At 39.9% G+C, this 26,950-nt stretch overlaps 1 protein-coding gene across 1 annotated transcript; it reads right to left on the bottom strand.

Moving 5' to 3' along the window:
- Positions 1–537: 537 nt before the first annotated feature.
- On the bottom strand, positions 538–25,599 carry LOC128266333 (octopamine receptor beta-1R). The gene is made up of 8 exons (XM_053002788.1): positions 25,445–25,599; positions 9,761–10,362; positions 6,550–6,747; positions 5,810–5,981; positions 4,680–4,816; positions 4,412–4,594; positions 3,502–3,655; positions 538–1,429 (listed from the first exon to the last, which is right to left on the bottom strand). Exons 2-8 carry the CDS (start codon positions 10,189–10,191, stop codon positions 1,163–1,165), a joined length of 1,542 nt encoding a protein of 513 aa, XP_052858748.1. The 5' UTR covers positions 10,192–10,362; positions 25,445–25,599; the 3' UTR covers positions 538–1,162.
- Positions 25,600–26,950: the final 1,351 nt, after the last annotated feature.

Below are 26,950 nucleotides of genomic sequence, written 5' to 3' on the forward strand. Positions count from 1 at the left end.
CTACTCGCAGATAGAGGTACATAGCATAGCTACAGGTATAATTCGTATATAATATCTGGCTCTAGCGCTACATCTATCGGTTACAACAACAGTTTGGGACTTAGAGTCGGGAAACATCAAAGTTGACGGCTAAGTACTGAGGCTAATAGACCCAATGGATATGTTAGTCGTGCTTTAGGCTCTATAACTTTTAATTATTTATGTTTGTACGAATGAATCTCTTCGTTTGGTTATGCATTATGACACATATAATTTGATTTTAGTTTAATGAACTACATTATTTAAATGTTTTGAACGAATTTAATGACTTTTGTCCCTAGTAAGAATTACAATTAAAAATTAAATAAAAATTAAAATGAAATGACTGTAGTTTTTAGGCCTAGTTGTCAAGTTTTTTTAATATATACAAAACATTATTAATTTGTAATAAATTTTTAAATTTAAAAACTTAAACTGAGTTTACAAAAAAGAGCCTGTCGTTTTTCGCTAACCGAACAATTATTGCATTTTATGAAAAAAAATTCGGCTATTATTCAGTATTTCAATTTAAAAAATTTAATTATTCCTCAAATTAATTTTCATAAAATATATACAGAGAGAAAAAATAAAATGCAATCATAAGAACTTCTCAACTTACACTATTTCTCAGGTTTTATTTATTTTTTTTCGAGTATTACTGTAATCAATGCATACTGCACCTTTTTTTGTGGGCCAACATCTATCTTTTTTATATACGTATATCAAACATTCAATTCGTATATCTATTTTTGCATGCGCACTTATAAACATCTCTATATGAAATTCATGACTCCATGACAGGTAAATATTTATGTCGAAATGTTTTTATTTATATTTCAATTCATTTTGCACGTCAATTTGCTGTTTTATTGAAGGCTTTCTTTAATCTGTGGGATTGTCGTATTGTTGCTGTTGCTGTTGCTGTAGCTATTTTTTGTGGCTAAATTCTTTTTCAGCCCTGATCTTGAGGAAGGTTTTTGTCGAGTAATCGAGTAATTTATTTGTAAGCTGGCAATCTGGTGCTTGTTGGGGAACATTTGGAGATGTCATCTACAGAAATCGTCATCATCATCAACATCATCATCATCATCATCATCAACTTCGTGGAGCACTGGGGCTGAAATCAAGTATACGCCATGCTGGTCTAGTTGGTGTAGAGGGGATGCAGCTGCTGCATTTGGGCGTCCGTGGTGGGCGTGACATTGACGGCATACTGGCGGGCTCGCATCACGCTCATGTGAATCTCCGACGAGGCTGTGGAGTTGACGCAGTTGGCCAGCTCGGCGGATCCGGATCCGGCCCGCTGGTTGCCATTGGTGCCCCTACGGCTGGGATTGCCGAACTCCAGGTCCCGGTCGTCATCCCGCCCCCTCCCGCGGCGGCAAAAGTAGAAGGCGTAGGGAAAGAGGCTCTGTGGGGGAAGAAATAAAACACGCAACATTTAATGGGAACTTTAGGCCTCGCATAGTGTTGCCCTTAGACTATTGTACGCTATGTACTATATTTTAATAGATTTAGCTCGCTACTGTACAGCACTCAGAGGTTAAGCATACGCCGCGTGGTACGGGCGACAACCGACAGGGGGTGGTATTGGGTGTTTGGTTTTTGGGTGGTGGCGGCACATGTCTGTGACAATTTGGTTTCACACAAAAAACAAAAGCAAAAAAAGGAAGCAAGAGAAAATAACAAAAAAATAAAGGAAGGAAAAACGTTCACAAAAAATGCTTAACGAAATGAAAGGCCACGCATTCGCATAAAAAAGGGACGACCAAGGACCCAGTGTATTTGTGTGTGGCGGTGTGTCAAAGTGTGCAGCATAAAAGGAAGAATTTTTAGAGAAAGAATAACATTTCATCATCAGCATTTACGCTTGTGTTAGTCAGGTGTGTGGGTGTGCGTTCGTGTGGGTGAGCATACGCATACACATACAAAGAAAAGGTTCAGTTTTAATTTAAATATTATGTTTTACGTTTTATGCTTTCTGTTTTCTGTTTCTGTGTTGCATACTTTGGCGCGCTTAGCTTTTGTTGGGCCATTGGCAACGAATCAGCACAGTAAGCACCAGCTGTGCGTGGAAAGAGAGATGGTAGGTGGTACTTATACGATACGATATATGTACGAGCATATGTATATGTGAAAAGTGGTAAGCAAGATGTTCAAGCGATAAGAAGAAGGCCCACTTCACTCTGCAGACCCACAATGAAATTGATAGCGAGACAGAGAGCATTCGCAGGCAGAGCAGTAGAGCAAAGAACGTGCACAGTTTTCAGTTCTTCAGGCAGAGGAAAAGCTATTTTGTCTTGCTTAGCAATCAGAAGATTAAGCATTTCAATCAGCTAATATGAGCGCTACGCTTTCTATACTTTCCGCCGAACACACAAAGCTGCACAATGAAAAAACATTACTTTATTTCCTAATGGGCATCTCAGAATTTTCAAAACAAAATATCTTTAAAGAGGTTGTCATAATGTAAAAAAAAAATGTATAATCTTCTTTATTTATTTCACAAAATTATTCTTAGAAAATTAAGTGAGTCTTGTTAAAGTCAAAAGAAAAGTTGTAAAAAATATATGCAAAAAATTTTTAGATTAAATTTACTTTGAGATAGATACCAACAAAATTGTTTTGTTTTATATATTAATCTTTAATTATAGAAACTATTTACTGTCATGATAAATTAAAAAAATAGTATAATACAAGTCAGTTTTACTTTCCAGTTTTTTTTATACCCATGATTTAACTAGGAAATTGTTAGTCAATTAAAACAAAAATTGTAAATAAGGTTTTTAGAACGAATTCAATTTGAGATTCTACAATTATTGTATTTTATTTGAATATTTACTTATCAAGTCTATTCACTTTCATGATCAATAAATATAATATAAGTCCGTCCAAATTGTTCTAATTTATTTATTGTTTACGTAGAGAATGTAAAATGATGAAAACAAAATGATAAATTAAGTATTTAGGTTAATTTTAATTTTAAGATACCTCAATTCATTTATTTTACATTTGAATTATTTGTTTTTAAAAGCTTTTCACTGTCATGATTAATTTAAAATAAACCAGTCCTAAATCTATTTTAATAAATAAATGTCTTTTAACTCTTTTATATGAAAAATCCTCAATTCAATGCCCAATATAGTTGATGTTTTTTCTCTGTGCAGCTTTGACACCAATAGCTACCAAAATATATGCTAAACGTGAGCCTCTTTGGTTGGACGCTGCTGTTGCCTTGGCCGCGTTCTTAGTTGCCGTCGACATTGTTGCCGCTGCTGCTTCTGTGCAGTGGGTGTGGGTGTGGTTGCCCCTTTCCTTGGCGAATGCAGCAGTTGCCGAAGCCCTGTACTAAGTCTAAGGTGGTGCAGAGAATTCAGTGTTCAGGATGCCCGAACAAAGCGAAATTGAATAGAATAAAAGTCCCATCAAGATGTCGAAGTCGAAAATAAATGCAAATTACTCGATGGCCAGCCCGCAACTCACCTTGAGGGTCTTCTTGAAGGCGGCCCTAAAGTCGCGATTGAAGTATGCATAAATAATGGGGTTCAGGGCCGAGTTGAAGTAGCCGATCCAAAACAGGATGCCGACGAGGAGGCGCGGAGTGATGCAACTATCGCACAGCGAGGATACGATATACCTGGGAGTCATTTAAAGAGGGGATAATAGTTAGTTTGGAATTTAAAGTAGCGAACAAGAAGTTTTCAGTTTACTCATGACATACTGATTTATGGTATCGGTAAATAATAATTCTGGCATGTATTTTTTAGATTTATCTTAATTATGCAAAAAGTTGAATAATATGTAGACACACTGGTTTACTGCTGAATTTTTTACCAGTTATACTGTATATCTGACAAAAAAAACATTTTACGGCTTTCAAATGATGTATATGAATATGTTGATAGTAATAGCTTACATTAAAAAATTATTATATTTTAAATCTAAGGATATTAATGAATGATTGTTTCATTTGTTTTTTCAAACGTGTTGTTTACTAAAAGTAATTGCAAGAGTTTGGAGTGTTTTAGAATAATGAAATTAAAGTTCGCAGCATGTTAGAGAAAACAAAACCACTCTTGCAAAATTAGCTTTTTTTATAAAAAAATTAAAATGAATTTAAAAAAAAAATTTTTTCCTCATCTGCTTGCTTTAAAATTATATTTTTAAATCCCTAAATACTTAAAGCTTTGCCAGAGTTAGTAGTTTAAATAAAAGGCCTATACAAATAAAATTACTTTAAATAAAATTGCCAGAAAACATTTTTTAAACCTCATCTGCTTGCTTGATAATTATTTTAGTAAGCCCCAAATAATTAAAACCGTCGCAACACCTCCGCCTCACAGTGTAAGCGATACTTCCGCCTAATTTGGGGCATCGCATCAAGTATACGCACCAGAGGAAGAACGGCAGCCAGCAGATGAGGAAGGCGCTCATGATGATGCCCAGGGTGCGGGCGGCCTTCCGCTCCCGCCGCATCGTCGAGATGGTCGACTGCTCCACCTGGATGCTCGGGCGCGGCTTGGGAATCTGGCTAATCTGCAGATGCTTCTCCAGCAGCAGGGCGGCCACCTTGGATCTGGGTGTATCGGACACACAAGTAATTAGCGTTAATTGTCGGATGGCAAATGAATGGGCCACTCGAATGGCTACTGTACTGTTACCTGTAGACCAGGCGCTCTTGCCGGTCGGCCTCCTGGTAAATGCGGTAGTACATCGACAGCATCACAATGCCGGGGATCCAGAAGCTCATCGACGAGCTGACTATGGCATAAGCCTTGTTCACTTTGAACTCGCATATCTGGGGAGAGGGGAATCGAAATCGAAATCGAAATCGTAGTGACGGGCAACTCAATTAGCAACTATCAATAAATCAAAATGGACACTTAACAATGCAGGCCCTAATGGAGCGTATTGCTCGGCAATTGGCAATGTTGCGGCCAACGTTGCGTATGGGCAATGCGATGGCAATGCGATTACTGCAATGCCAAGTGCGGCAATAAAAACTCAATTACTCTGTGCACTACGGCGATGGCATGACAAAGGGCCACCACCACTAACCACCTAATCAGATTTACGGCCTTCTGCGCTGACAGTTATTAGCATAAACAAGGAAAACTAATTAAAGCACGCTTATGTATGCAAAGCAAAGCAAAGCAAAGCAAAGGACCTTCGCAGGCGAAGGTGGAAACGCCAAAAATTATGCACAGCCTGGTGCTGAAGTCAGCTTCAATACGCGCACAAAACCGGAATGGAATTACCTACATTTATTTCTACATCAGCATTTTATTGCGCAATGATAACCGCAGAGGTAAACAGCAGCTGCTGACGGGCCAAAAATGGATATGGATTGGGAGAGCTTGGAGCTTGCAGCTCCTATACAAGCTGCCTGCCAAGTATTTTCACAAGGAAACCAATAAAATGGAGTAATAAATATGCTACCTGTCGGCTGCCAGTCTGAAAGGCGTAAAACTGCTCCAGCCGAACACACACAGTCATAAATCAATTTCCGTTTGGGGACGAGTGGGGTCGGGGAGGGAAAAGTCAAAGGACGCCCACGTGCCCGTCGATGCTATGCGAAATGCATGCAAAGTCGATACCGTTTCAACTAAATTAGAATTTTCTATTAGTTTGATGTGCAAGAAAATTGAATAAATAATGCCGGCATCGTGGGCGACCGATCCAAACAAATCTGTAATGGACTTAATGGAGGACCTCGTACAAATGGTATATATCACATTGTATTTAATTGTCCAATTAAATGCATTAAGAGCCCGCAAAATGCGCTACTCACATGCGGATTCGATTTGAGATACTTGTAGTTCTCGGTCGTTGTGTACCACCCTGAGCAGATGGGCAGGAACGAGAGGAGGGCCGGCGACAGCCAGACCATCAGCAGCATGATGAACACCCGCCGCTGCGTCATGATCAACGGATAGTCCAGCGGCTGGACGATGGCGTAGTATCTGAAAGATAATAACAACATTGTAACAATTGGCTATTTAAAAGAAAAATGTAAAATTAATCTGACCCCAAAACTGCAATTAAATAATAAATACATTAATACATTATAATTATAGGAAAAATTGGTAATTTCAGGAAATGTTTTTTATAGTAGACTATAAGGGGGAAATCTAATATTTATGTAAACCCCACACATTTCACTAAATTGTAGATTGGACGATGGCGTAGTATTAGCGCGAAAAGGAAAGTAGGATATTTTAAACTAATATTATATGACCAAAAAAAATGATTTAAATAGCAGAAATCTTGAAAAACAATCATGGGCTGGAAAAAGTACTATTGTAACAAATTCCAATTTTAAAAAAATGCTTTCGATGTAGGTTATAACGAAGAACCTAGTACTTATGTGACCCCAAATATTTAATTCATAATTTAATACTTACGCAATGATGCGTCGATTTGTTTTGCCATAATTTAGATGTTCACTTTTACTTTACTTTACTTTACATTTTAAGCAGTAGTAGCAGAAACTATAATTAAATCGCAGTGGCAAACTAAGCCGCAACTCACCTGTCGACGGATATGCAGCAGAGGTGCATGATGCTGGCGGTGGAGAAGTAGACGTCGAAGCTGTTCCACACGTCGCACATCACGGATCCGAACATCCACTTGCCCGAGATCATGACGGAAGCATTAAATGTCATCGCACAGAGGGCCACCAGCATGTCGGCGACGGCCAGCGAGACCACAAAGTAGTTGGTAATGATGCTGCAAGTAAAGCGAGGGGGCGGGGGAGCCAAATCAGTCAAGGGATGAAGCTAAGCAGGCACCAAGTAAGCAGGAAGCCACTATGAAATGGCAGCCTGAGTGCCAGTCAAATCGAGATTGCCAAGTTCTCAAATTAAATTTGTGCATTAAGCTCTCAAGTCACTCACAACTCACAGCGCTAATCGTGCTCAGGCTTCCCTTTTCAAAGTTGAAATGAAAACTTTGGAGCGCACGTTGCGCATACGCCGCGTGTGACCGCCGTTTAATTTGGCACGGCGCTGCTCTGAGTGGATTTCATTGTTTAATGGGTTAATTAATAATTAGCTTAACGCCGCCGCAACTTCCACCACCAGCGATCATCAACGTTGCGTGGCACCGCAAAATGTTAAGTCAATTATGTGCACGCGGCGTATACGCAATGCGGAGCAGCAAATGCGTTTATCGGCCCGGACGTCAGGACTGATTTTCAAACAATCCAGCGAACATAACCACGTTCTGTGTGCCATAGAACCGCAACGGTAGATATAAGCTTAAAGCCGGAATTTCTGCGGGGACTTGAATGTCTGCGGGGACTTGTTGCTGTGCGAAGCGCAACTTCTCAAATTAAACTTTTGCTTTCAGACTAAACGGTTTGATATGAAAGATAAACTTTGCAATACAACAACTTTTTCTGTGAACTAAAACTGCATCAATCATGGATTGTATATGCTATGTTGTTAGGTTTTTATGCTCTAATCTTTTATTTAAAGGGATTTAAAGGAGTACTTATTTTCGGTTTTGTTCATCCTTTAACTCGTTAAAAATTGCTGCCCTTTTTGTCATATTTCACCAGGACATTGAACCACCGCCCGCAAACCTAATTACGACCACAAACTGAGCCAACCGCAGACGAAAGGTCGACTATTTCGGAGGCAAGCTTAAAGCACCGCAAAGTACAAAGGCAAAATACCCGCATCAAAGGCAGCAAACACGAAAATGTTATTCAGGCGATGCCCAAAAGCCGATTACATAGTGGCTGCGTGGGAACGGAACGGTTGATGGGTGATGGGTGTCAAGTTTGATTACAATTATGAGTTGGCACTTTCGCCAGCTCAAGTTCTTTGGGGAAAGTTGTACTTGAACTTCGAACTCGCTTTAATTTGTCACCCAACTTATCGATTGGGTTACACTTTGTGGGCCATGAATTATTCAAGTTAAGTGGCTAATCGGAAAAGTCGCACAACTGTTGGGGAGATGGCTTATCCTTGGTCACAGGGATCTAAAAATGGTATGGTGCCAGATGTGTCTTAGGGCCTAAGTGGGAATACATGTTGTCTCGTAATTAAGTCTAATTTGCCGTGATGATTTCAACTGCGTAGCGAGGCGGAAAAGGTGAAAATGGTGCGGAAAACGCACATGACAATGAGCACAATAATGAAAAAGATGCTGACAGATAAAATGGGCAACATGGCAGCTCGGCATAGACGCCATAGACGTAGTCAGGGTCAGGCCCAAATTGCCTGTCCCTGGCAGGCTAAATGAGCCTCAGCTTCAGCTCAGCCGCAAATGTCAGGTGTGCGTTTGTTCCAAGGCAAAAGGCCAAATGCGAAATGCGAATTGCGAAAGGCAATGACAGTGGAAAACATTTTCTCGGAGCTGCTTTAATAGTCTGCGCCTTGACATTGAATGTCCCGGGGTTAGGTTACACCATTGTCGCCTCGCTCCAAGTGCTTTATGTCAGGTTCTTTAAATGCCAGCACAGTGCTGAGCTTATGAATTTGTGGCTGAAACACGTACCGGGCTACCTGGCAAATCCCCCAGCATATATCTCATGTGAGGGCGGCGCTCACTCAATTCATAAATTTGGCAAATTATATGGCCGCCCATAAAGTAAATGGCAATGACGCCCCCTAAGTAGGCAACAATATTTTTATGCTCGCCCTCTATTAACATTTCTAATGTAATTACGCACGTATCTAGCATTTAACTTGGCCAACCGGTTGTGGTATGGAAACCAGCCACGCCCTGTTACCAATCCAAATGCTCGAATGGGGGCGAACAAGATGAGTTCTGAGCGCTTGACACGCAAAAATGATGGAAAATATGATAAATGATGACAAATTGATGGCCGCAAAAACGAGGCAGCCAACTCGCAAAGTCGAGCTCGGTCAAATCGCACAAAATCGCTCGGCAGGAAGGTGCAAAAAAAAAGGGGACTACAGGGGTAATACAATGCAAAGTCATGCCCTTGACAGCGACAACATCCGCGATTCATGGACAATGTGACAGGCAACAACTCGGGCAATTGCTCAAAAACAATGCAAAACATAAAAGCAAAGAAATGTTTTGAGCAAAAGGCTTATTTTGAGCTGTGGTTACACTGAGAATATTTAACTATAAAGTTGAATTGTATTAGGTGAAGAAAACAAATATACAAATTTACAAGTATAACTTAATTTAAGGTTTTTTTTTAAATATTTTGATTCAAAGTTTTTCACCTATCATTTTTGCTGTGTTTTCTGTGTATTTATATATTTTATATTTTTTTAAAAACATTGCTTTATAAAACTAATTGTCTGGGCTAAATACGTTGAAAGCACTAGAAGCAATTTTTTGTTATACTGAATTAACTTGCAAAGGAGTTGTCCTCTGGAAAAATATTATAAATATACTATAACTACAATTGCATAATGTTGAATGTCAATCTTTATTTTTCTGTTTAACTGCCTTTTTAAATACTTTTCCAAGCTTTGAGGCAAATTTTATAAATTTCTTAAATATATTTATACATAAATATTTTTTGGTTTAATAAATGTACTATTCCTAGGAACTCAAAACTAAGGTTATGGAAAAATACAAAAAAAAAAACCGTGGCAAGTGCAGACATCGCAACCGAAACCCTAGCTGGTAAAAAGAACAACTTGATTCAGTGCGACACATTAATGAAGCTAGTGTCAACGCAGACACAAGAGCACACAAGTCCAGCAAGTGGATAAAGTGGAGAAAAACCATAGTAGCGAAACCATAGACTCACCGCAATTTCCGGTGCCGCATGACGGACACAATCACCAGCATGTTGCCCAGGATGGCGGCCAGTATGATGAAACCAATAATGAAACACTTGACGAAGACTAATGCCAAATGGCTGCTGCCGTCGGCGTCGTCGGTGGATAGGGATGCCTCGCCCGCCTGGATGTCCATGTCCTGTGCCTGGCCGGCGACCACATCTTCCACGGACACGGCGATGCTGCTCCCGCTGCCCACAGCACTGCCGCCCATTCCCTCGTCGATGAGTCCGTCGGCAATGAACTTTAGATAACGGGCATGCGAGGCGGACTCCTCCAGAACGGGCAGTTGGTGTCCCGTTGCCAGTGGCTCCTTCATCCCGCCAATGCTAATGCTGCCCTCCAGCATCGTCCTGGTCGTGGTGGCCGACATGGCCTGCAGTCTCTGCAGAAGCGTCATGGCGATGACCACAAGCGGTGCGCGAGAAGAGTGTGCGATTAGTTGGCCCCTCCAAATGTTGCCCTAATGCCACAAAAAAGGACTCTTAGTGAGGACGACATGTTGCCCGACATTTGGTCTTTGGACTCCTTCTTCTGATGACTGCTATTATTGCCAATCGTTTGCCAAGTCCTGCAATTGAATAAAAGAAATACGATTTATTTGCTGCCATATTTATGGGTTCACTTTGAAAAGAGAGCAACAACAGTTTGTTAGCCAGTTTGCTGATGCAAAAGTAAGTGGGTTTCTATACATTTGGACTTAAATCAAAGACCATACAAACATTTGCCTTTTACGAGAGCATTTAAATCTAAATTCCATTTAGTTTTGGAAACAATTTGGAGAAGGAAATAATCGATTAGGGAATTTTTGTTTGATGCACAAATAAATAAATAACAATGCTTAAGTGAGTTTGGCTGTGAACTGAGTACAGGCAGTTATTTATGTTTGATGCTCAAATAAATAAATACAAATTTTTGAGGGTTTTTTGCTTTTTAAATTGAGTAGCTAAACAGTCATAGCTTATATTTCGGTAAGGTGGTTGTCAAATAAATTAGCCAATTCTTTATTATTCTGATTATAGAGTGTAGTATAGCCCAGTAGGAATAATAATTTTTAAATAAATAATTAGCACACCCATTTTTCGAAAAATTTAAATGGTGTAAGATTATAAGTGTGAATTAAAGTCAAATAAAATATATAAAATTCACATATACTTAATCCACTTAAATCTAACTCTGTGCCACTTTTATTTTTGTACCCAAACTGTTTAAATCGCAAAGAATAGTAGAACATTTTCGCTCCCTGGCTACGTGCCTGATGAAATTATACCGATAAAGAACCTTTTTAATATCGTTGGAGTGTAGAGAGTATATCAAAATTTCCTTGAATTCATCTCCTGACTTCTGCTTGAGATTCCTTCGATATCCATTTACATTTGCATCAATTCGGCATTTGTTGTGACAGCCAAATGAACCGCAACGTGCTGGCTATTTGTCTTCTATCCGATGGAATCGTGGAACATGCAAATCTGTGAGAATGAGAATGAGGATGAGGATGGGGATGGGGATGAGTAGGCTGTATCAGAATCAGAGACGGAGTTAAGCCCATAAACACCTTGTGGCTTTGATGGCATTGTGTGGGTATATAAATTTCGTTAGCCGCAGGCTCGAGCAGACAATGAAATTGAAACCAGGCCCAAAAACACTTGCAGGCGTAGCAGTTGGGGTATACTGTGTAGTGCCCAAACGTAATCCCACTCAATTGGTTTAATTTACCATAAACAGCTTCAATTTCTCTGAGCCGTTGGGGGGAAATTTCCGTTTAAGGGCGGGGGGGAGAGCCAGCAAAATGTAGCTTCCTTCCTGTGAGGAGGCACCAGCTGACGCCCAAAAATCCAACTCAGATGCCCCTATTTGGCCATATTTCAGCATCAGCGACAGAGGCTTATCATTAGCAAATGTCAATTTTCAAATTATGTACATTTATTTAGCAATTTGCTTGCCTGGTAATCGATGTGCCACTGCCTTGGGCTACACTTTCGCATTTCGCATTTCGCATTTCCCTTTTTCCCATTTGATTGAGGGGGCAGCATTTATTCCCCCTTGGGGTAGGCAAACATTTGGTAGCCAAAACGTGTAATTCCCTTGTCAAGCAAACTAAGTAAACTCCGGATGTTTATTTGCGTGTGCTATATGTATAGTATAGTCGTCCTTTCAATTGCCGCACCTTTGGGGAAATGAGTTTTATATGGTCTGTGTGTGTGTGTGTGTGCGACCGACACTCGCCAACAAAGCGACCGCGACTGAAGTGAACTTTAAATCAATAAAGAACAACAAATGGAAGAGCCTCGCAGGTCCTAGCGTTCCACCCGCACTTTTCGAATTTCCCGACCAAAGTGCTATTGTCAAAAGCATTGACAATGCGGCACAACAATACAGAATACAGCATACAGAGTACAGAACACAGAGGGTACAGAACTGGGAAAAGGATCCCCGGGTCTCACCTTTTGTCTGTCTGAAAATCGACGGCACAATACATCATTCACAGCAGGTGTGTGTTATTTTTTAATATACATATATATATATATATATATTTTTTTTTTTGGGTAAGCCAGCCAGCATCTTTTTTACCTTTTTTGATAGGGAGGCCAAGATTTGCCTTCATTTGACCTTTCAATGTTAGCCAAGCATTCAGTGGCTGTGAATGCAAATGCTGAGCTGGCGATTAAAATGGGTCATCATCTCCAGAGATTAAGATATCTCCTTAAAACGGCTATCAATTCAATTGAAGTTTAAATCAATCAATGCGCACATCAAATGAAATCTGTGGTGTATTTTGGCCCAACAATATTTTTCAGTCCACTGTCTGTGAACCGAAATTGGCAGTATAAGGTCGTGGGTCGTTGGGTTGGATGGGATGAATGGGGGGTCCTTGGCAGGACATGCTACGCTTCACTCGCACATTGTGAATGGATGTGATTTATTTCGCTTTTCGGCTCCGTCCATTGTGGCGGTGCAGTCAGGAGGTCTGGGAGTTAGAGCCAACTTTGGCTTGTTAGTTATTTATTCTTGCTTATTCTTCGCTTATTTGAATTTGCCTCTGTTTATTTACAGCTGAGCGACTTGGGCCACAGCCGGCCACAAGCGTTGATGTTTGCTCTCGGCCCACACACAAAAAAAGTCGAAAATAAAGCAAATTAATTTGGAATCTTTCGTTTATTTTGGACACGGATTTGGGTTTCGGTTTGGCTTCGTCTGCGGATTGTCCCAGATTGATGGTTAGCCTTAATTACTTTTCGAAGACCGCTTTACCCAGTACTTTTCTTGGCTCTTAATTAATTTTTAATTTATGCAAAGGGGGACCCTTTATCCATCCCTTCCGCTAATCGGTTTGGACTAAGTCCCGAAGATGCCACTTAGGCACACGCAGTGCGTTTTAATTGAGTGACCCAATCGAGATGAAGTCATTTATCATTGGAGGAATTACGAAAGAGGCCACATAAATATGTCCTTCGAAAAGCGATTTAATTGAGTGCTAAATGCCTCGAGACAAAGACGTTCCAAGGAAATGAAATCGGGCTGAAACGCTTGTCACCCCGGCGAACAAATCGAATCGAATCGAATCGAATCTGCAGCGAATCGAAACTAATTGGACGCCTGGAAGTATGCAAAGATAAATTGACAGCGGTCAGCCGCGACCGAATAAAAGTTGTGCTGCCAGTGGTCAAGACCAACAAATGGAAAACAAAGCCCACTTTGTTGCGTTTATGTCGACCATTTGCTAAATCAAACAACAGAGGAGAAAACCAAAAAAAATGAGGTTGGAGGAGAGATATATATATATTAAGAAGACCCCACCAACAGCCATAGGCAATCAGGCTGACAAGGCGGAAGTGAAAGTTCAATTATTCATCTGTCCATGCCCCCAGTCCGCACTTTCTCCGGCTTTCTTGATTATAGCCCACACACACACACACAGTTGCCGGTACAGATACCAGTACATATTCATATGCTGGCCATCATCAGACTTGGCCTTGTTCGCATTTGCATTTTAAATTGCAGTAATACGAGCTATTTGCATTGCTGCCCGCCCCAACAACGCGTTGTTCATTTTCGAGCAGCATTCTTTGTACAATTACTCGGAAAAAAAATTCTTAAATAACACACAGATTGTGTTATCAGAATTTCATAAAATGAAATTGAATAAATGCCGCCTCTCTGGAATTTTTCAGGTACCGAAAATAAAAGGTTTTGGAAATTGTTTTTTAAAGGACTATATTGTCTCAGCTTATTAAAAATCGTATTTTGTAACTGTATTGATTTCAGGTTACAAAAGTTGCAAATAAAGCCCTTTTTATTCTAACCCACAAAGTGTAAGCAAATAAGTGAATAAGTGGAAACAATACCCATTAATTGCAAATTTCAAACTTCAAAATTTATACTGAAAATTTTAATATGACTATTTTAGGTAAAGGAAATCACAAATCAAAGTGATTTCAATATATATATTATTATTAATTTATATAAACATGTTTTACAGCATTTTAAAGACAAATCGAATCGAATGACAACTTAAATTAAATCAACAATCAAATTTTCAGATATGTATCCTCCCCATTGAAGATGTTTATAATTTATAAAGTTCTCAATCTTATTTTAGATAAAGATGTTACACAACATTGGATAGGGCAAAAATGTGTGTTATTTTAGCTCCAACATTTTTTTGAGTGCTTGTACATTTGGTTTACTTTACTGGCACACAGAAATACATAAACACACACCTTAGCCGAAAATAGATGAGCATTTTAGTTGGAATTTTTCAGGTCTGCATTTTTGGGGCTTGACGGCAGGAGCGTTGACAACGACAGCTGGTCCTGCGGCTTTTGTGGCCTTTCATCGTGTGGATGCCGAGCGGAGTGGTTCTAGGATGAATAATGAACTGCATAATTCGAGCAACATTTCGGGAATATTTACAAAATAAACATTGCCAGGCAGGCAGGCAGGAAAATATTTCGTTTAAATTACAATGCCAAAGAGACGATTGTATTGCAAATGTCATTGTATCAATTTACGCAAAAAGCATATATGAAATTAATTAATTTATTATTTATTTAGCATGGCTTTAAAATAGCTAGCATACATTATAGGTATCAAGTGTAAATTGATTAATTTACAGGCTACATACCTACCACAAAACAATGTGAATATTAAAAATGGATTAGCAAATATGTTTCTATCAAAGGCCTGGAACAAATGTTATACTTGTTTTATGTATTTTATCTATTTTTATGCTTTTGCCTTGCAGGGCTGCTAATTAAATTACATTCTCTTCTGCGGGAAAATGGGTCAGACATTAAGAAAGTTAAAAAGGGGTAGCCCTGACCCTTAAACTCCCACAAAACGGCCGACTAGCTAACCAGCCAGCCGGTGTCAGCTTCCCCATAAAAGTGGCGGTTAAGCAATTTTTAATTAATTTCGCTGGCTGCAGTATGAAGCTCACATGTGCAGCGTTTTTTTTTTTTTGCTTTATCTGGCCACTTACAAATATGCACCCTGGATGTGTGGCAGAATTATGGTCCCGCAGCCATCGCTCTGGCAGAGCTCTGGCAGAGCTCTTGAATATTTCAGTATATATTTGCACGTCGAGCGACGGAGCAGTGGCCACTGGATCCATGATGCATGTCGTTCCGCTTCCGGCTGTTGTTTATATCATTTATACGGTTACTGCTGGCCAAAGCCAAAAAGTGTGAAAACTGTTTGCCCACATGCCTCGTCATGGTTTGGTCTCTTTGACGCTTGGTCACCCTGCCACTTGACAGCTAAGAGCTGAGAGCTGGGAGCTGAGAGGAGCAAACATTTTCCCACGCAACGCAGCTTTATTAAAATAAATTCACAACTTGCGGAAATGTCCTACAGTATATGGGCATACAAGCGGACAAAGGACAAGGGACATTTAATTCACCCGGCTCCCTTGATGACAGAAAAATAACGACTAAAACGTGCTGGCCACGCTTTAATTGATACACAGGGTGCTGTTCCCTTGTGGACGTCTGATATATTTAGAGAATTCTGTTGACACATTACAACGAGTGGCGCCCGAGCAGGGGCAGTAGAGTTGCTACCCATTGAATGCGAGTTAGTGGAGGATTGCACCATGTTAGCTATTGTCAATAATAAATCAACTGTTGAAGTAAAAGCGTTGGCAACAAAGACTCAATTCTCGGGCGTCATTTTGTGTAACAATATATTTGAATTTACAACTTTTAACTTTTTTTATAATATCACAGAATCATATTTAATTAATTAATTAATTAAAGTACAATTGAAATCAACTAAGACATCTTTGCTCGGGTGCCACTATTTTATCTATCAACTTGGTGTTTGAACCTTTGACAAAGATCGGTCTTTGTATATTTAATATATGACACCTCCTTCAAAGCAGCTGCGTCGTTTACAACAATTGCATAGCTCCAACTGCAATGATAATATGCCAATCGCATCCCTTTTTTTCTCAATCATATATCATATATATCAATTCGAAAGAATTGACATATGAGTGAAAGTGTGTGCCTTAATGCCACCACCTAGAAGACAGCCGCAGCGTCGTTTACAACCACTCTCAAGCTAATATAGCCATCGTACACTTCTTCTCTCAACCATATTTGCAGGGTATCACATTGCTAAAAGCCATGCACGACTGCCCATGTCCTGTGACCCTATGCACGAGTATCTACGAGCCTGCGGGTGCGTGTGTGTGTGCGTGTGTGCGTTGCTCTATGTATTTGAGTGTGCTTAGGCCACAACAACACGAACAACACGAACAGCAACAACAAGTGCCACCTGGATGTTGGTTAGCAGGTGGCTGGCAGCCTGCGCCTGCCGCACTGCGCCTGCCTTCCGCATGATTTTGCATTTCAAATTATTTCCGAGTGCAGAGTGGATGTGGATGTTGGTGTTGGGCAGAAAGGACATGGCAGACAGGATACAGGAGGAGAACGAGTCTAGGAGCACGTGCAATCATGTAACACAGGCAGACACACATACTTCAGAAGCCGCTGCCTTTCCCAAAGCTGAGCAAAAAGAGGTACACAGAAGAACAAAATGACAGTGTCAATTTGTTTTTCACAGCTCAACAAACATGAATCATTTATATCCAGGGACCGAAAATATTCATTATTTTTCGTTTTTTGAAAGTAAAAATCATCCACCTATTATATTATATTATACTATTCAATTGATTTAAGCCATTTGCTTGATTATCTTTTAGAATCCGCCATGATCATGTTTTTTGTTATTATTGATTTTGCTTAAAATTATTGATTACTTTTGAATTTTTTTTATATATATCTAAAAGTAAAAATACCTTTTAAGCAAAAAAAAAGAATAATTATTTTGTGAGCAATATTATTTATTTTGTTGGTTGTAACAAAAAAGTACTTGCTTTCCTTAAAAAAAACATTTTAACAACTGCAAGTGGTAGTTTAAGTCTCTAAGCAAACATATCAGATAATCCAAATAACTATTGTTTTCCAAATCGCTTCCTTAAAAAGAGTATAATTTCTTACACATTTTTGTTTTCTGTGCACGAAGAGAGTGCGAGCCATGCACGTAGAGAACATTTTTCAAAATGCCAAGCTAACAATAGAAAAGATGCATCCTTATCAAGGACACAAATACACACACTCATCAAGAATTGTGTATCGTGGGCATTGTTGTAGTTGTGGCTGCTTTTGACAAGGCAAAAAAAAAAGAAAGAGTAGAAAAAAATATATAAATGGAAGGAAAAGTGGTAACAACAAATAGAGCTGGCAAAAAGCAAAAACACAGGAAAGTATTTTGCTTGATTGTTGTTACATTCTGTGCCGATTGTTTCAGGCAGGTGAGCCAGGAGGCATCCTGCTCTTGGCACGAGTGCTTGGTTTTGGTTTTGTCTGTTAGGGCAACCAAAAAAAAAAAGACTGCCAGCTGAGCAGCCAGCAGTTTGCCGAGACCCTGAGCGATTAGAAGGGAAGACCCTCCCTTCCACCTTCCACCGTAGTAAATGTGTGCAGTCCAAATAAAAACTTTGCCCCAGACAATCGGAGTCTGTGGCAGCTTCATTAGCGTTAATTAATTGAATGGGCCCCGAGAAGTCGACGACAATTCAAAAGTTCCTCAGACGATATTGACAAACGGAGCGGGAAATTGCCAAAAAGTATTTGGTGCGGGCGGAGGCCATGTAAACTTGGCCCAAGTGCCCCCCGCTGCAATGCCCAAACAATTAGCATGAAATCACGTACATGGCACGGCCGGGGTCTCCGGTTCTCTGCCTGTGAGTCGATACTCAATGTCTTTCCTCTGACTTTGACTTTGGCTTTGGCTTTGGCCTTTTCATGCCAAGTGCGCGACCTTCGCTGGCGATTGAATTTGACATTGTGCTCAGCGCCCAGGAACGCAGTCCTTCCGCCCATTTCCTTGGCCACCCGATCCATCCGCACTGAAAGTCAATTGCCATTTGCATTTATACCCCAGTAAGTGTGTGTGTGTGCGTGTGTGTGTATGTTTGTGTCCTTTCTCTCAACGGGACTGGCCCAAAAAAGAATCCTACACAAAAACAAAAAGGATCAATAGGTACATCTTATGGTTACAATGTTTGTCAAACTGAAATAAACGAATTTTTGTTTCATTATTTATGTGAAGAGACATACTTCACTTTTCAGAACAGTAACACAAAAATATTTGGGTGATAAGAGATACCTTTCAATTAAATTATTAACAATACTTTAATTGAAATTTGCCTGAATAGTTTTCTATAAATAAATATCATAATTATAGAATTTGAATTCCATAAGGTTTGTTGTTTTGTATTTTTCAAAATGCACCTTTAATAATTAACTACTATATAACGTATTCTTGTAAACTTTATACTTAAGCAACAGGCATAGCTGCAGCAAGCAATCAAATGAATTTCTTTCAGTGCACGCTTGAATGTGTGGGGGCACGCAAGTGAATCGAATGTCTCTGCTTTGTTCTGCTCTCGAGCTCCGACTTTTTATGGGACACCGAAGCACACTCGAGTGTATAAATGCGAGCACATTTTTATAGCATTTCGCTGGCTAATATGGCAGCAATTTTCTACCTATTTTATTTACCCAGCACACACGTCAGAATCCAAGTGTGCGTAAACATCTGATTGGGAGTTATCCTCCCTCAGCCGATTGGGCCAACTTTCCAGGGCCATTAGCTGCAATTACGTACTTTTCACAATTTGAATTTGAGATTTTTGTGGTTTTTTCCGCAAAAGCGCATAAACATAAGCCGTTATGGGATTTCAATAAAATAAGTTTTTCGAAAGTTAGAATTCGGCTCAAAGCGTAAAGTGTCTGCATTTCCCAGTCTTAAATTTCAATTTTCATTATTAAATTTGTAACTGAAGGCACACATTTTTTTTCAGACAGTTTCAAGTGGCACGTGCCTTGAACTCGGACCACGCATTCTGGCCCTAAATAAACATTTAATAAGCCAGAAAATGTTCAGTGTCCAAAAATACATTTTGAAATGTAATCGTAAGCGTGTTAAATGGAAAGTGGAATGGAAAGATGAGAAAATGACTTGTTATTCTCCAACTGAAAACCAAACCAGAGCCATAAATTATTTCGAACGTTTGGCGACTAAAAACTTGTTAAGCTTGTCTCCACAAAGAAATGCATTTCAATAAATGATTTACAGTCGAGTGCTAGTGCTGGCTAGCAAAATGCAACGAATTATTGTTGCCAAAACTTTGCACAATGTCAACTCAATTCTGAATTCAATCAACTCACTGCTGCTGCTGTTGCTGCTGCCACACAGTCTAATTTCGTTTTTATTCGCCACACATAGCTTTGGATAAATCGCATTGGGAGTCCCTTTTCTTTTTTTGCGATATGTCCTTTTGACGGCCACGCTGAAATATTAAGCAGACATATAAATGAAATCCCATATTGATGTCCGCTCGCAGTCGGAGGACGATTTAACTTTTATTGGTGCAGCATATATAATGCGATTTGGAAATGGATACCGATTGTGGGCAAAGGTCATATCCCCAAACATCTCGAATGGCAGAATTGCTTGGGGCAGCTCTCAGATATTCAGTGGGAAATCCAAAGGAGAAAGGGAAGCTTTTCTTTTCCGCTGACAACGGACACATGAAAAATCACGAAAAGCTCAAGCTGACACGAAACAATACAGACAACAAACAACAGACAACAGCGGCATCAGCTTCAGATTCAGCCACAACAAGTATAAATATAGATATAGATACATCCCAGCAGGCTTATGGCCTGTCCCTTTTGTGAACGATTTCCCCTGCGGCAGGAAGAAAGGAAGGAAATTTAAAGTTTCATCAACAAAACTGAAAACACATAAATGTGTGCCAGCCGAATTTACCGATTGCCATAAAGGTCAAAGGCGCTTGGAGTTTGATGGTCCGAGGACTGTCCATAAAGCGGGCGGTGGGGCATGCAACTAAAGTGATTGAATTAATATCGGAGGGGGGGTATATTGCAATGGGGGGAAGAGGAAAAAAGACCGCTTATGTTGGCCATGCCAGGCACGCAGGATATAGCCGAGTATATGGCTGCTCGGCCACGCATCATAACATGTCAATATAATCCGAACCTCCGCCATTAAAGTCAAATGCTCTACGGGGAATTTTCAAGGCGCCGCCTTCTAAGCATCCCGCATCCCCATTTATTTCCATTATTTCTATTGTGTGTGTTTTTCAGCCAAAATCACATAATGACAAGGACAGCAGCCAGGCAGCGGCAACAAAATCAAAGTGTAAAATGTTGAAAATCGAATTTACTGCTAGCAAGGCAGCGAAACAAAAATAAAACAAGAAAAAAAAATATATATATATATATATATATTTATATTGTATATATAAAAAGGGAAAAAAGGAAAAAGGGAAAACGGGAAAACGGAATCGGAAGCGAGGGCGGGGAATCGAGGTGACTGTCAGACATGCCATTATTTGTTGATGTATTAAAGCTTTTATTTACGTGCAGGTGAGCGCCATTTGTTTATATTTGTATTTGTATTCAATCAGCGTCAACAAGAGTCGTCAAAAAAAAAGAAAAACAGAGAAAGGAATCGAAAAATCACATGAAAAGTGAAGGCAAATCAAATAAAATCAAATCACTGGGTCGACACTTTTCTCTCTAGAATTCCCGTAGTAGTAGCAGAGGTAGCTGTAAGAAAATGTCAGGGCGCCCAAGTGGTAAACACTCGTAAGGGGGCCTCTTTACCAGCTTTTTGGGCCAACTAATGGCTGCAATTTTGCGCTGCCTGTTCATTATCACGGTTGCGATAATGTACTCCCGCCTGGCCGATGACGATGATTATGTTGACTGACATCGATGGGGGGCAAACTAGCTGGCAGCCTGGCCAGATAATAATATGTCTAGGCCAGAGCCAAATGGGTTGCACATGGCCTACTTGCTATCGAACGTCCTTCGGCAATGGGTGCTGAGTATTTGGTGGTGGTTCATAGTGGGCCATGGGAAACCCCATCCCATTGCGAACCATCCAAGTTCCATCAGGCAGCGCCGTAATGAAGCTATAATTAGATAAACGAACTACTACCTGGAACTACGGCACCCCAGCTACCATGGCCATCTCTCGCATACACACGCTGTATTTTTAGCCAGCGAAATGTAACAAACGTTTGACTAACCAAACTCCAGCTGACAGATGAGCAGGCCAGGCCAGGCCAGTCCAGCATGGGGTCCCAGTGTTTATGAATGGCTGATTCCTATTCCCTTATCCCATTCATCCATCCATCCATCCATCCACATCTCCGTGTGTGCCTGTCTATTTGCTGGCAGCTAGTTAGTTGGGCATACATTGTCAACGGGCATCCGCTGCGTATACGTAACGTGGCTTGATTTTCGGCAGACGAGTTGATTGAGTTATTAAGCTGGAATTGCGATTTGTTCTTCTCTAATCATGTATATAATTGAGTCTACAAATTGCCTGAATAACTATACAAAGAGTAATTATGTAAATAAATAGGACATTAGGGATATTATTCTAACAGAAATTTGGGATACTGAAGAAAAAATAGAAAATTGAGATACAAAGCTTGTAAGATGTGGTAAATACATATAGTAGCTGTTATATTTATAAATTTATGTAAGAATTTATAGATATTCAATTAAATTTTATATATTTTAAGATTTATTTCTCTCTTTTCGTTAGAGTTCGATTATTTTCCTTCACATGTTAAATGTCACTTCCATAATGTTAAAAGTTTTAGATAGATTTTCAATTAACCTTTCCTTACTTCGAACACTTCCCTTTTTCGCCAATTGAATAAGATAATTGAGTTGCCCTTCGATCAACTGCCAGACAAAGGACCATTATACCAGCACCATAAGCTTATTAACAGCACACTCCAATTTATTTCCAGCCAGGTCATCAATCAAAACCGGCCACCGTCCAGTTGCAAGCCAGTGCAGCGTTGGACTTCTCAAGGTCGAATATCTACAGTTGACTCCGTATCCGTGTCCGAACTATTATTAACAGCACTTTCCACCCCTCCCAATAAACAGCCCAGTTATTCGCTTACTTGGCCAGTTAAAAGCCAAACAAAGTGCGGCATCGGGCAATGAAAATCAAATCATCGACTGAAGATGAAAATGAAGATGCAGGCAATTCATTGATAATGGCCCCTCGAGCCATCAATCAAACAATCACTTAATGAACTACTTCAAAAGCAGACAATTCCTCATCCTCATTCTCATTACGAGAGCAGAAACAATGGCACGAACAACAATCGCAGACAAACACGCCAATTTCCACTCACAGTTTGCTTTTCCTGCTGCTTTTTTGGGGCATTAATTGCCTGGTGGTGCTGCTTTTATGCCATCGATTGAAAAACTTTTCTTCACACCCTTCTGCCATCCGTCTTTTCCCGACACCCAAGTACTTTGCCACAAAAGTTTGGCAGCACATAGCGCTTAAAATGCCTTTAATTGAGAGTCAGAGTCAAACTCTTGAAAAACTTTTGGCCAACTATGCAAACCTTTTCGGTCCCAGTCAAATATTATGGCAAGTAATTCGTTTAGACAGTTTATAGTACACATTGTTAAACGATACCCAATTTGGGTCATTCTGGGCTCCCAGTTATTTTTCCAAGTTTTCAATTGTTTCCTTGCCTTTCCCTTGGCTTTCCCGTTTTTCAGGTGGTCTGAAATTAATTTTTAAATTGTGGCCACAAATTCCACTTGTAGTTGGGCCAAGTGTATCCCGAAAAGTTGCCTCCGCCCTGTTTGTAGGAGTATTTCTGCTGGACGACCGCAATTTGCCGAAAAACTTTTGAACTTTTTCGAAAAGTTTACTCTATCAACTTCTTGCTCATAGTTGGGTAAGACAAATCAAAAAAGCTAAGCATATATTGTGGGCGTGGCGGGGGATGGCAACCAAATTACTGCCCTAATGCCTTACAAATCGATCGACTACGTGACAGTTGCCAGTTTAATTAAAATGAAATGCGCTAATGGAAATCCAAGCCCACACACGCACCTACCCACCTCGCATTATATATAAATGGATGTATATATATGGTATAGTATAGTATAGGTGAACCGCATTTCGTTATGATTAAACAGGCCCACGAGTTCTGATGCGCGAATAAACAACAACCGTCATGTTTGGGGAAAGTTGGAGAAAGTCGGTGAATGCGAGGAATTGCCGCATTCCGCATTCAGCCGTGTGTGTGTGTGTGTGTGTGTGTGTGTGGAAAGAATTTTCAGTCGGTCATGTCTATATTTCGGTACGTGAAATATTAATAATTCCATTTTGAACAGCTCAAGGCAGGGATAAGCTTGTCGGCGGGCCGGGCTTTATTTTTAGACACTCGACTCGACTCGACTCTACTCGACTCGAAACACAAACCCACACACACTCAGAGCCATCGTGGGCAGGTGAAAATGTGGGTCGGCGGCTGAGGTGTGTGTGAGGCTACAGATACTGACAGCCAAGGCCCGAAGGCCACTTAAAGCATAGGAAAACTATTAAAATTTATGCGTGGCTAACAAGAAAACAACAAACTGTCGCGGCCATTACTCACACTCACATGCGCAGCAGGAAAACTCACTTTTGCCGGGGTAAAAGGACATGGACATGGACATGTAAATGCTGACAAACAAAATAAAATGTGGCCAGCAGCGCGAATGGAGTAATCCCTCCTGCTGACAAGTGGCAGGACCTTGGACGGAGTTCGCTGAACCGCCAGAGTTCGCAAGCATAAGGGCCTACATCAACGAATCCTGGGGGACACCCCGGGGATAATTCACGCAAAATATGCCATATGTAGCCACACAAATTAAAGCCACCTCTTAAATTGGTTGAGGCAGGCATATAAATATATCTACACTACCTAAAATACGATTTGCATTTAATTAAAACAGTAAATACTGTTTTTATTGGGCTGTATTTTAAACGAAATATTACAGATTCCTTAAAATGAAATGAAATCTGATGGCTTAAATCAATTTTATTATTAAAAAATAATTTCACTTAACTAAAACAATATACATCAGTTTATTGTAAGCTTAACCGAAATATTTAATTTACTTTAAAAGAAGCAATGTTTATTTCCTATTGGTATTTGAAAAATAAACAATTCTAGCCAACTATATATTTCTTAGTTGTTTAACTTAAAAAGGAAAAATTTAATAAAAATTTTACTTCATGTAATTTTTTAGTAAGTATCAGATATATATGTATCAGATATTTCCATTAAGGTATTTGCAAATTAAATAGTTCGCACCAAATCAAAAGTTGGGTTTAGTTAGCCGCATTACCAAAAATTATGTTGCAGTTAATTCGAGCTTAAATTATGAAATAATACAAAATTAATCAAATAGAATAAGACAATTGAGTTCTAGAACTCTACTCCGTAGCGGAAAAAATTAATTATTGTCAATTATATATTTAAAGCAAAAAAAGCTAAAAAAAAAAAACTAGTGAAGTCAATCAATGCCCACTTTATAAAAAATTTCAAATTTATAGTTGTAAAGCTGGAGAGTTATCGTCATCAAGTACAAACTTTATTTGCTTAAATTAATTATGCCACTTTTGTGCAAACATAAAATATTAAAAAGTCTTGCTAATTAGTGCAGTGCTAGTTTGACTACGTGATTACAAATAACTTTCCATTAAAAAAACTAATAGGTTTCGTTGTTTTTGTGCACACGAAAGTTGTTAATTGAATTAAAGGCGAAAGTTTTTGTAAACTATGTTCTTGCCATGCCATCACGTTTTCACTTTTGCAGCTAGTGTCCTCATTATGCTTGTAAAACGCCACACTTTCGCGATCTTTAAAATTCAATAAGGCGACTATACACAACAAAAAAAGGGACCTAAAACCGTTGACAAGCGCTGATGGCCAGCGGGGTTTTCCCAGCCGCCAGCAAAGCTGCTTACACAGATTTTTGTTCGCCATTCTGAACTGAGCCCTGTGGAAAACTTGGGCAAGGGAATGGCCAACCTAACGCCTTCAAGTTGTAAAACACTTAGCGGTTATTTCGTGTTTTTCCTGCCTTCTATAATACGACCCCCTTTAGAATGGAGTGGAGTGGATCGGAAGGCGCACAAGGCACACGAGGCACACGCGAAGAAATCCGCGCCAGGCAAACATTTTCGCTGTGTTGTAAGATAATTTAGCGCAATTTACGTGCAAATTTGCTTACGTTACTCGCCCGTGGAGGTGGAGATGATAGCGCACAGGTGTGTGCTGTGCCCCAGGTGGATCGGTGGAAGTCGACGAGGTCCCTGATTCAGGCAGGATATTCAGGATATTCACAACAGTCACCGGAGCGCGAACACAACCGACAGCAGCAAAGGACAACGCACGACTGCGGCTGTCGACCAGGAGCCGATGCTCCTCCTCCACCTCCACCTCCATACAACCCGAAAACGATGGCGAATCCGAATCCGAATCCACATCGGAATCGGAATCGGAGCGATGGCGTCGTCGTCGTCATCGTCATCCTCGGTGGTTCCATCGCTTTGTTGGTGGCAAGTAAGCTGAATTAGAAATATGAACAAGAAAGAATGCCACGGTCGAGTGAGTCGACTATTAGATTCCTTAAGGTCCCTAGGGTATCTTCAAATCTGGTGACTAGTTCGCGGGATTGTTGTGTAATTAGTAGAACTTCTATAGAACTTTCAGCAATTTGCTTTTAAGTAGATGAGGACTATATCCAAATAATTAAATAAAATAAATTATTACTTAATATTATAGTTTACTAAAGCACAAGCGTAAGGCTTTAATATACAAATACAACAAAAATACAAACTAAATCTGTTAGCTACACCCTAAAAAAACTGTCATAGAAACTAAGCTATTGTTACATGAATTTTAAATTTAAACTATTGGGTATGACGAATTTCTCAAAAATTAATACCACGAAAGTATCAAAATAAAAATTATGTGCTCTAAAAATAAAACTTTAGACTACAGCTTTAGACTCTTCTGTATAGAAATTAAGCTTAAAAGTATAGTGTCTATATTATTTATAATGTAATGAATTATACGTTAATACTATCTGTAGTTTATTTTCAAGACACACATTTGGGTGTAGTTCAGGGAATTTTTTATTCGACTTCGACTCCTTCGCCGTCTCAAATAAATCGCTAGTAGATTATTCGTGCTGGCACCCAGTTGCTCCTGCCGCCACACCATATTCTCTGCCTGGCGGGCTTGTTTTTTTTACTTTTGCCAAACTTTTCTTTTTGTGTTGAGGACGCGCGCCTGTGTGTATGCTACGAAAAATTGACAGCCAAAGAGGACAATTTTTGTCTGGAGTGGAGTTTTTATGGAGTAGCAATCGCCGCCCGTCGCCCGTCGCCTTTCGTTTAAGCAATTTTCGCTGTTGCTATTTAATTTATGACTCGTGTTTCCGTCTTGTTTCGTTATTTGCCTTTTATTAATTTGTTTATTTGTTTATCAGAGCATCGCTCTGCTCGTCGCTGGGCTGAGCTGCTCACTTTTTCCCCAAAGCCGTGCTGGGTTACCAGACCACCAGTCTACCAGGCATTCCTGGCCAGCTTTTTATGTCCTTTTAATACACTCACATAACCCGGAGCGGACTTAGACAGCTTCTTGCAACCCATACATGTGGCAAGTGTTCTGCTCTACTGTTGCTTCGGTTTTCTTCCGCTGCGGCGGCGGGTGAAAGTTTTCTTGGACGCTT

Source organism: Drosophila gunungcola, chromosome 3R (genome assembly GCF_025200985.1).
Source record: "Drosophila gunungcola strain Sukarami chromosome 3R, Dgunungcola_SK_2, whole genome shotgun sequence".
In the NCBI taxonomy this organism is placed as follows: Eukaryota; Metazoa; Arthropoda; class Insecta; order Diptera; family Drosophilidae; genus Drosophila; species Drosophila gunungcola.